At 38.2% G+C, this 10,674-nt stretch overlaps 2 protein-coding genes across 2 annotated transcripts; both read left to right on the top strand.

Annotated features, from left to right (window-relative positions):
- Window positions 1–5,567: 5,567 nt before the first annotated feature.
- LOC146576475 (uncharacterized) lies at window positions 5,568–7,859 on the top strand. The gene is made up of 3 exons (XM_085271768.1): window positions 5,568–5,760; window positions 6,044–6,152; window positions 7,155–7,859. The coding sequence occupies exons 2-3, from the start codon at window positions 6,049–6,051 to the stop codon at window positions 7,582–7,584; spliced, it is 534 nt and encodes a 177-aa protein (XP_085127894.1). The 5' UTR covers window positions 5,568–5,760; window positions 6,044–6,048; the 3' UTR covers window positions 7,585–7,859.
- Window positions 7,860–8,453: 594 nt separating this feature from the next.
- On the top strand, window positions 8,454–10,132 carry apnl (actinoporin-like protein). Its single transcript, XM_085271767.1, has 3 exons — window positions 8,454–8,549; window positions 9,020–9,150; window positions 9,254–10,132. Exons 2-3 carry the CDS (start codon window positions 9,047–9,049, stop codon window positions 9,708–9,710), a joined length of 561 nt encoding a protein of 186 aa, XP_085127893.1. The 5' UTR covers window positions 8,454–8,549; window positions 9,020–9,046; the 3' UTR covers window positions 9,711–10,132.
- Window positions 10,133–10,674: the final 542 nt, after the last annotated feature.

Raw genomic sequence — 10,674 nt, 5'->3', positions numbered from 1 at the left:
ATTTACTTTACTTTACTTTACTTATTAGACTCTCCTGACACAGGTGACTGAAGAAGTCTGTCCTTCTGCTAATTTTGAGGGTTTCCTCATTGTTCTAATCAGTCATGAAAATTTCTGGCAATTGCACCTGATCAGAAGACTAATATCACATAATACATTAGGAAGCCTGTGGAAGTTTCACATCTGTACACAGAATATTACATTCACAATGTTTTTTTATTAATGATATATTGATGTTGTCATAGAAACAGTTGTTCAACCACATCCCTGCCCCTGTGCATTCATTTTACTGTATACTAAATTCTCATCTTGTTTTAGACTGGCTAGTCCGCACATACCACCCGGCTGAGTTCCTGTCTCGGTTGGCAGACGTCAGATGTCCATCACCTGGGTGATGTTCATCCCTGAGGATTATGTTACAAAATCCTTGAACCTATGGCAACTGATTTTTTTGTCTATATTGCATCTTGCATATACTGACTGTATTGTTGCTGCTGACTGCTTAACACTTCTGACAAAACTATGATTGAGTCAAAACTTAATTTAACCAAGGACCATTTGCTTGAGCTGAGAAAAAAAAACTAAACAAACAAACAAAAAAAACATCAATGGGGAAGTGCCAAGAACTTCAGTTACTTAATTGGCCATTTAAGGTTGGCTACAAAAGCAAATGAACCCTATGGAATTAGCTACTGTGACATCAATATGCCAATGTATCACTGTGTTAGGATACTGCATGTTTGTTACCATATATGGATGAAGGGTGATGTGCTAATTTATCACCTAATGCTAGCGAGCGTGGTTAGCAACCTGTATTCATAAAGTCATATCATCATCATTTGCTAAGTAACTGACTAATAAAACACTAGATTTTAATTCATCAAAAGTGGAGTACAAATTTCTTGGTCTATATCACACAGGAAGTTGTAACATTAGTCAGCTAATCCATTAAACATCTCCCAAAAGGCGCCAACAGCACACACGGTGAAGAGCATCAGTGTAATGGCTCAGAGTAGCACAGATGACTACTAGCAGACGCTGATGGACTCCAGCTGCCTGTGTCAGGACACCTGTCAATTAATGAGGTCACACTGCTAACGCACCTCCAAGTTGATGAGTTATAAAATAAAAATTAACATCACACTAAACATAATTATGATCAAGAGGGAAACTATCAAGCATCACTTTTTTTGTAAACCATTTTTCCTACCATGCTGTTAATATGTATTTTAATACTGTAAAATTAGGCATTGTAACATGTGCTTCTTCTGGAATTAACTCCCTTTTGAATCCTCAAGTGGCCATTAGAGGATCTGCACTTCTGCTAGTCCATGGAGCCTTAATTTTTTTAGCCTCAGAGGTTGCCTTTTGCTCAATCCACATAGACTTGTAAATTGAAATTACTAATTAAAAAATAATAATTAAAAAAATTAAAAACTTAACAGTTCTAATGCAAAATAAATCATCTATTTCTGGATGCTGGAGGTATGAGTGTAACTGTTTTGGCTGGCCTATGTGGCAAAGAGCTTTGCTTTCTCTGTGCCCGTCCAAGAGTTTTATGTTGTTGCATCATCAGTCAGCAGATATGTGCGTCTAAACAATGTACCTTTACAGCTTATGAGGCAACTTGCTAACAAGCTGATAAGTTAGAACGCCACCCTCTCATGCAGACACAGCAACATCTTCTTCATCTTCTTTTAAATGTCATATCTGGTAAGTCTTGCAGTCAGAATCAGCATCTGAATGGACTGTTGTGCCAAACAAATTCAATTTTCCAAGATGAGCTATATAGTCGCTCTATAGGCTCCTCTTGTTTGTATTTTTATTTTAATTCAATTTTCTTGTCTTTATTTATTTATCTATATCTTTTATTATTTACAAGTCCACGTGTAATATGGCAATAGTAAACAAAAAGGGAGAGAAAATAAGTGAAAAGATGCAGAAAACAAGCAGCACTTGACATGGTAACTTCCGGCTCAAACAAACTTAACAGGACAGTGGCCAAAATCCCAGCACTGAGCTTCAGAATTAAGAGTAAAACCCAATGTGTGATATCGCAGCAGCTACAGCTTTGTTTTCTAGTTATGATCCAAACATGTTGTACACAGATGCAGAGCATTTTGAGAAAAAACATATAAACATGGAAATTACAGCAAAACTTGTACACCATTTTCAGCTTGAATGTACCCCTGCTGTCAAAAGACACGAGTCAGTCTTTGTTTGATTTAGTCATACGGAGGTCTAAAATGATTACATTTACATTGCAGTTGAAATGTTCTTGTCATCTCTGGCACACAGATTGTTGCACTTTTGACCCAAATAGAGGGCTGGGGAACAGGAAATTGTTGCAGCTTGTTGCCTCCTTTGTGCCATGCACTTCACTCAGTTTGCCTCATAAACACTAAATAAGTACAAAATGGAGCAGTTATGCGACAGGAACTGATGCTTTTGAATAGACTTTGTACTTACCTCAGTTTACTTGACGTTTTCCAAATACTGCATTGTACACTGGTACAAAAAGGAAGCAAAAGTGGTATAATTAGTGCCACAATACTCAAATATCATTATTATAAGGTATTTACCTTACAACATAAACCACCCTGAGGCAACTGTTGTGATTTGGTTTGATTTGGCGCTATATAAAAAAAAGTTAAATTGAGCTGAATTAGAACTCTAACAGTTCGCCAACCAAAGTTTTTAACAATTCATGATGTCATCTGATGCTTTTTTGTGTTGTTATTTTTTAATTGTGTATTTTATTTTATTCTAATGCATTTTCTTTATTCCAGTGTTCAACACTTTCGTCAGTGGTTTTCTGTTGGCTTAGCTTGGCACCCATTAAAATCACATAAAAAACTGAAAGTCACTTTTTGTTATGATCCCCGCTTTATTTGAGTCCATAAATATTGTGATATTGTTTGTGTGGCTGACCTATTCCTATTTTACTCTTCCAGCTTCCCACTGCAGTTGTTGCTGATTGTAGAGGTGTAGCTACTGTACTACTAAGCTATATAATTTCAACAAGGTGTTGATTGTGGCGCAACCTTTACCGCTGTACATGATTGTGTTTCATAGCTCAGCTATTTTCAGAGCAGTAAAACTTCACTGGTGACAACATGCTGACATAACATTTCACTTTACATTTTAATCAAGGCTGAATGGTAGAAGAGTAAACAAGCGCAGTGATGGACACATAATGTTCAGGAGGACCTATTAAATGCTGTATTTGTTCAGTGTCTGCTGAGATTTTTGGATAATGATGGCTTCTGCTGCTATCTATCATCCTCCAAAATAAATGATTAATAGCGTCAGTCCACTGACAGTCACTTTTCCAACATAAAACAGAGTGAAGAAGGAACGTAAGGGATGGACAAAAACATGTGTGGCGTGAGGCTGAGAGACTGCAGCCGCTATAATCAAATAAGGCTTCGTCTTCAGCGTGCATTTATCTTTGTCATCATAAGACTTTCAAAGGCTCAGCAACTCACGACTACTAATGTTCTGCCTTTTGTCACATCCCCAATTGCCTTTTATTAACCATTCTCCGAAAGATAACTCGGTGTGTTTAAATTTTACAGACCTACTCTGGATGTGATCTAAAATAGGTCATAATACAGGATAAAAGATCTCTGCCTTTAGCCTCAAAAGTGTAGCTAAAAAGAGACAGTACTTAGGGCTGTATATTTACTTATAAGTATTTACTTATAACTGGGATTTTCCTGCACAATCATTTCTAGGATTTACAGAGAATGATGCAAAAAAAGAGAGGGTAAATATCCAGTGAGCAGCAATTCTCTGGGTGAAAATGCCTTGTCAGAGGAGAAAGGCCAGTCTGTTTTTTAATCTGATAGGAAGATAATGCCACACAAATAACCACTCTTTACAACCAAGGTAAGCCGAAGTCTATCTCTGAATGCACAACACACCTAATTTTGGGCAGCAGCACTTCTGTCAGCTAAGAACGGGAAACTGAGGGTACAGTTTGCAAGAGTTCATCAAATTTGGAGAGTGGATGATTGGAAAAAAGTTATCTAGGCTGATGAGTTTCAATCGCTGCTGCAGCATTTGGATGGCAGGGGCAGGGTTTTGTGCAAACAACAAGAATAAGAATAAACGCATGAAAGCCATTATCCCTTATAACAGCCATTCAGACTGGTGGTAGCAGTGTGGAGGATATTTTAAGTCCCAAGTGAGCATTATTTAAATGCCGCAGCCTATCTGAAACCAGTATTGTTGCTGACCATGTCCATTATTTTATTACTAAATATGCCTAAAATACAACAAAGTGTAACAAATGAAGAGGCCAATAAATGCATACTCCTAATAAGTGCATACTCCTTCCTAAAACAACACTCAAGATCAAATGTTTCATCTAAAACATTGAGACTGGCCTGAGGGTGGCAGCAGAGGAGAGGTCACAGAAGAGTGTTTCCCATGTATCGTGGTCATTTAATAATAAATCTGCCATGTGACAATATATTACTTTAATTTGGATGAATTTGAGTTTATTTGTTATTCTAGTGTCCAGTGTGGAAACTTCAAACATGTTACTGTGATTGGTTATATAAACTCATTAATATTGTATTCTCTTAGATTTTTAGAATTGTAAGGTATATAATATGACCACTGTTTCTTTCTTATTTTCTTTTCACTGCTGTTGTCATGGGACATTGAAGGATATGCTAAATATATTAATGTTTGTCAGCGATTTTCTGCCACGGTCACTGGCTAATCATCAGAAAGCAAACATTAACTTGAAGAGTGTGTGTAGTGCAAATGTATTTTTGCAAATGCATGTTTGGTGCCATCTGGTGACTTCAAGCACAGGAGCTGAAGCATTTAAATCAAGGGCCGGGCATCTGATAAATGGAACACAACAGCTGCCATATTACTCGAGCTGCTTGGTGGAGTAATGAACACACCGCCAAACAAACTTATTCTGGAAGATCCCCGTGCCTTGTGAACTTATGGAAAAATATAACACTGTACTGTATTGTGTTGTGTTGTTACATAATGCAGTGTTTTTGCTAGTTACTGTACTGGAAAGAAGGAATTAACTCCTCCTCTATTCCACAGTCTGGATGGGAATTTAGTGAAACGAGCTAAAAAAGTGTGTAAAAACTGCTAATGATGTTTGGAGGTTCCCAAAGGAATGTATCACGAGTCATCACTTGTGAAAACAAGCAGCCAGTTGAGTAATCCCCAGTGACTGTAGCATCAGCCTAAGCAAGACAGAACATGAAAATATTCCACAAGCTTTGAATAGTTTTACTAAATTCATTTTTGGGGATGGAAATGGACTCATAAAAGATGGGGAAGACTAGAAATTCTAAAATACAATTTTTTTCACTAAATCTAGTAAGTATTGACATAGAAAATAACATGTGAGATAAATTTTAAACTGCAGAGGAGTAATTTTGTATGATTTTGCTAAAATATGCTGCATAATAACAACCTTATTGGAAATTTGATGCTAACCATGTAGTAAAAAATTTGCACAGTAATGTTTTTATTCCCCTGAGTAAAAGTAGAGATTACTGCTAAATCTTGTGATCATGTAATATTAGGTGCTTGCTTCTTTGTGAGATATGATTTCTCACAGTGGATGGGGTACTTTTGTTTCACGATGGACACGCCTGTGCTTGTGTTAGCACAAGCACTGTGGAGGTGTAATCACACAAGGGAGACGCTCTCTGCAAGACCTGAGAAAAAGAAGTTGACGCTGCTGTCTGGCACAACGCACATATTTTTCTCTAAAAGGTACCTAATTATGCTTACTTATAATAGGACTCGAACTTATGTCTGTCTTGGTTATCATCTGTAAAAACAACGTTTCTCTTGTTCTCGTATACTTAAGGTATACTCGTTTTCAAACACGCCTACGTCATGTTAAGTTAATTCTTATGAGAATATTATATTTGAGGAGAGATATAAACCAGCTTTTTGGAGGTAATTAATCTTTTCAGCAATTAAATGTGTTGCTGCTAGCTGGTGAACTGTCAGTGGGTATTGTTCTAAGCTTTCAATCCTGCTTCTCTTGCAGTCAAGATGCCAGAAACAGCTGAGGCTGTGTCAGCCACTCTCACCACCAACAGAAACTGCACTATAGAAATAACCAATGTCAGCGGTAGCTACTGCCTCATTAACCCCAAGTAAGTCTGCAAATGTCTTTGTCAGTTTAACACTTGTAAAACTGATTAATTGAGAAAATAAATGGATAGCATTTAGGGCCAGACCTGAATGGCTGAATGTTTACTTCATAAAACATAAATCAATGAATGACATTGCAGGAAAAACATTGTGATGAACAATGGAAACTTCACAACATTATACATTAAGTTCACTAAAATGCTGCTTCTAAGCTCTTAAAAGCAACAACAAGTGACATGTCCTGCAATTCATAATTAGGTTTGGCTGCCTAGTGTTTGTGAATCACTGTTATTAAAAAAAAGAAAAAAGCATAACTAAGTTACATATATGTAATTATTATTTTCTTTTGCATAACAGCCATGTATAATTTGGAGGTCACCACAATCTCCACCTTGTGTTCTTTCTAATAATTCATAAACCTAAATTTCACAAGGAGGGCTCAATGGCACTGCAAGCAAAATGCAGCGCACCATCTATTATAACATTAATAAAATATTAATTTTATATAGCCACCTACTGTATTTCTCAACAATGTAATATGGATTTCCCCCCCTCCGACCACAAAAAGGAGAAAAAAATTAATAAAACACAGCAACAAAATAAATATAAACAATTCATGTCTATTGGAATCTGTGCCATCCTTCTACATTTATCTAGCTGTGGGAAGACAGGCCATATTTTGGATGGCTGGTTTTCATGTGTGACATTACTTTGCTGAGAACATCCACCTATCCATCATGCAGTGACACACACTGCCTCATTGCACATCGCATGCAGGTACACTCACTGTTGCTTAGAAGTCCACAGTAGTACTCCCAGTCACACTCCATCCATCAGCATAAGATGTTTCACCCTGGAAAGCCCAACACTCAAAAAGTAAATTGACAATCTCCACAAAAGTTACAAAAGTGTGTTTTTTCATCAAAAGTACGAGAAGTGTGACATAAAAGTTGTTAACTGATTAGTAGTGACGGTAAGGATTTATCTCTTGCTCTAATGTGTAGGGTGTACATGAAAAGTGGCTTCTGTCAACACCCGCCCCAGCCCACGATTCGTACCACCAAGACAGAAGTGTGCTCCTTCACCAAGGATGACAACACTGCCACGGGTGCCGTCGGCATTCTAACCTACGATTTGTTCCATATGCAGAGCCGGGTTTGCTCCGAGCGCATGGCGATCATGTTCTCTGTGCCTTTTGACCACAACCTGTATAAGAACCAGCTGGCCATGGGTGTGTTTGAGCAATCCCGTGCTTGTGACAAACAGCTGTATGACCGGATGTATGATGGGAAGGATCTCAGCAACTTCACCCGCTCTGAGGCAAATGGCTGTGGGCTGGAGTACAAGGCAACATATGTTGACCTGAGGGCCACAATGTCTACTGTTGGAAAAGCCATGGTTAAAGTGGAGCTCTATGATAAAATGGGTCATTAGTGTGCAGTCTACTGGTGTTCTGCTTTTCTGTGTTTTCTTGTTTTTCTAGTCGCAGAAAAATAAACTTCATTTGATTTGACGACTCTTGTCATCCTAAAAAAAACCATTTAGGAGAAGAGGAAGACTGATTTTGCTGTCATCTGTATTTTGTGTCTGCTGAAAGATATCAATATCTGACAGCCACCTCATTGATTCTCCATTAGCTTAGCTCTTGGGCTCATGTACACGGAATACTCTATTTTCGTTTATTATGGTAATAAAGCATTCAGACCCAATGCTTGTGCTACTTTGAGTGGGATATGTTTTCATTCATATGCTTTCATTATTACTGATGAACTGTAATCATTTTTTAATCTCTTATCTGGATCCGTCCAATTCTAATGAGCAACAACAGATGGAAGATGTTTTTTTAATTTCTACAAAAACAATATTGTTCTTCCTTCGCTGTTAGACTCTCCATCTTGCTTGATTGTGTGGTATTTGGAATGCAAGAGTTTCAGCAAGATACTAAGCAAAGTATCGCTCCAGAAATGTCTGTCCCAACTTGTTTGATCTGCTTTTTTTACTGTTTCACAATACAAGAGGAATGACAGTCCCAAAACACATTCATGTCTTGTTATTATAGTCTTGAAGGGCTCACCTCAGTGGTTGGGATCCAATGGGAAATTGTTGGAAACTGTTCAATTTAGCCACAGGCTAGGGTGTGGCTGTTTCATCCCACAGGGGAAAAGAGTAATATTTGTTCTCATAGTCTTCTTTTCGTGTGGGTCGTGTGTTTGGAAAGAGGGTGTGCTATCCTGTATTTAAGCAGGGTTGTACTTCAATTGGGAGGGTTTTCTGAGTGATTAATATATCCTTGGGGGGGGGGGGGGGGAAAGAAAAAGAAGAAAAAGACAAAAAAAGGAAAACCAACCAGCAACTTTTACTGTTTTTGGACTTCAAGTACTAACAACGCTTCTCAGCAGGTAAGTCACTTCATTTAGGGAAAATACATTTAGAACAATGACTCTCCTAGCTCTTATAATTTGTAAGATATATAGAACTTTGATGAGGCTTTTGTTTGATTTCTTTAATGTATCTGTTGATAAAATGAGTGATCATGTTCTTTCATTTTCACTCTAACTTTATCACTGTGTAGTACTAATTATAAAGTACTGTCACTGGAGTGGTACACTCTGTTAAAAGACTGCAGCAATTCTATGTTCTCTTGTAAAATCTCATTAGCCTGTGAAATACACTATTTTTACGCAGTGACAGTCGATGTGTGCTTTTGAAGGTCAGCGTAATGATATTAGAGTACATCATCAGAGATGAGGTCGAACCTGAGTTCTATATTGTTATAAGTTTATTCCTATGATTCTCACTGCAGTTAGGAGGAAATAAACATCCATGTTACAGGTATGAGCTGGTTGACATTTAAATTATTTTTTATTAGATCAACAGAGCTCGCAGCCACTGCAACATGACAGAGACAGCTGAAGCTGTAGCTGCTGACGTGAGCAGCAAGAGAAGTGTGACCATCGAAATATCAAATCTCGCTAACAGCTACTGCCTTATTAACCCCAGGTAAGCCCAGCCCGTGTTGTGACTTTTCGGGCTTATATGAAATACATAGAAGACCAAAAAAAAAAAAATGTTGAATGCATTTTTCTATTTGTGTACTAATTAGGGTATACCTTGAGAATGGGGATGCATACAACCCACCGCAACCTACAGTGCGCCCTCTAAAGACAGAGGTTTGCACATTCACCAAGTCCAGCAGCAAAGCAACAGGAGCTGTTGGTGTACTGACCTATGACCTTTTCGAGAGGTCACAGAATGACTTCGCTGAGACTGTGGCTCTCATGTTCTCCGTCCCCTGGGACTACAACCTGTACAAGAACTGGTTTGCAGTGGGCATCTATAAAAGGGGCCGTAACTGTGACAAGGATTTGTACAAAGAAATGTACTACGAGAAGAATCAGCATGAACATGGGTTTGTCAGGGAGGAAGCCACTGGGTCAGGAATCAATTACATGGGTAACCGCCTAGATATCAGGGCCACTATGTGTCCTCTAGGCAAGGCTATCATGAAGGTAGAGGTGTGGGATAAGCTTCTTACACCCATGGGCCAGCAGGCATATTAAAGGGCCCCTTGATACCAGTATTTTTGTCATGTTTCCTGACAGCAGAATTCATTCTCTGCCTTCTGCTTCTTCCTGGTAGACTGTTTCTAATACAGCAGGCATTGTTGCTGACATGTGTCTGTATACCTGGATATTACCCTTCAGTAAATCTGCTTAAGATATGAATTTAGTTTGTTTATAAATTCACCCCCCCACCCTCCCAGCCCCCGATCACACACACACACACACACGCACACACTGTATAATCACAGCTTCTCTCTGTTGCAATAGCATTCAGTTTTAAAATGGAATCTTTAGAAATGGAAATCAAAGGATGACTCACCGGAGGATGAGGGCATATAGCTTAATGAAATACGCTGAAAGCTTGTCTGTATTTACCTTGACACTGTAGTCTGAGGAATAAAATAAACCTTTTTTCTGAAGCTATTTGTGTATGACTGTCTGTTGACTGAGTTTAGAAGATGCAAAGGGTTTAAAAAATGAGATTTCCAAAGCATGCGCCATGTGCTGTGCATTTATAAAGGCTTCATAAGGATCAATCTGAAGTGGGATTGATATAGACAAAAACAAAGGGTCCTGTTTCTTTTTGGGTGTCCCCTCCCCCCATGGCTGAATTCTACTTCGTCAAAGTCTTGGTATCACTTGAAAAACAATTGTATTATTTATGAAATTGTAATAGCTATTAGCTATGTTACGGCTAAATTACAAAATTTTCTGTAAAATCAAAGCATTCAATATCTCTAAAAACATGCAACGCAAGTCTGCGTTACTGGTTAGCCAAAAGATCATTCAGTATGCATGCCAAGTATCCTTGGGATAGATACTGTATGACTGGGTGAATGAGGCATGTTAAGTGCTTTGAATGGTCAAGTAGAGTAGAAAAGTGCTATTTTAGAACCAGTCCATTTACTGTTAATTTGCAGTAATAACTTGTAATGTAAGCTCATTACTTAATCTTTACGAA

This window comes from Mchenga conophoros, linkage group LG4, assembly GCF_057382185.1.
Source record: "Mchenga conophoros isolate Kocher_MC1m ecotype Shallow Benthic linkage group LG4, M_conophoros_male_GT1.1, whole genome shotgun sequence".
In the NCBI taxonomy this organism is placed as follows: Eukaryota; Metazoa; Chordata; class Actinopteri; order Cichliformes; family Cichlidae; genus Mchenga; species Mchenga conophoros.
Note: the sequence above shows the minus strand (reverse complement) of the source record. Positions and strands in the feature narration are given on the sequence as shown.

Coding starts and splice junctions, on each gene's coding strand:
- apnl (XM_085271767.1), top strand. CDS start 9,047: ATGACAGAGACAGCTGAAGCTGTAGCTGCTGACGTGAGCAGCAAGAGA. Junction 9,151..9,253: donor TACTGCCTTATTAACCCCAG/GTAAGCCCAGCC, acceptor TGTACTAATTAG/GGTATACCTTGAGAATGGGG.
- LOC146576475 (XM_085271768.1), top strand. CDS start 6,049: ATGCCAGAAACAGCTGAGGCTGTGTCAGCCACTCTCACCACCAACAGA. Junction 6,153..7,154: donor TACTGCCTCATTAACCCCAA/GTAAGTCTGCAA, acceptor TCTAATGTGTAG/GGTGTACATGAAAAGTGGCT.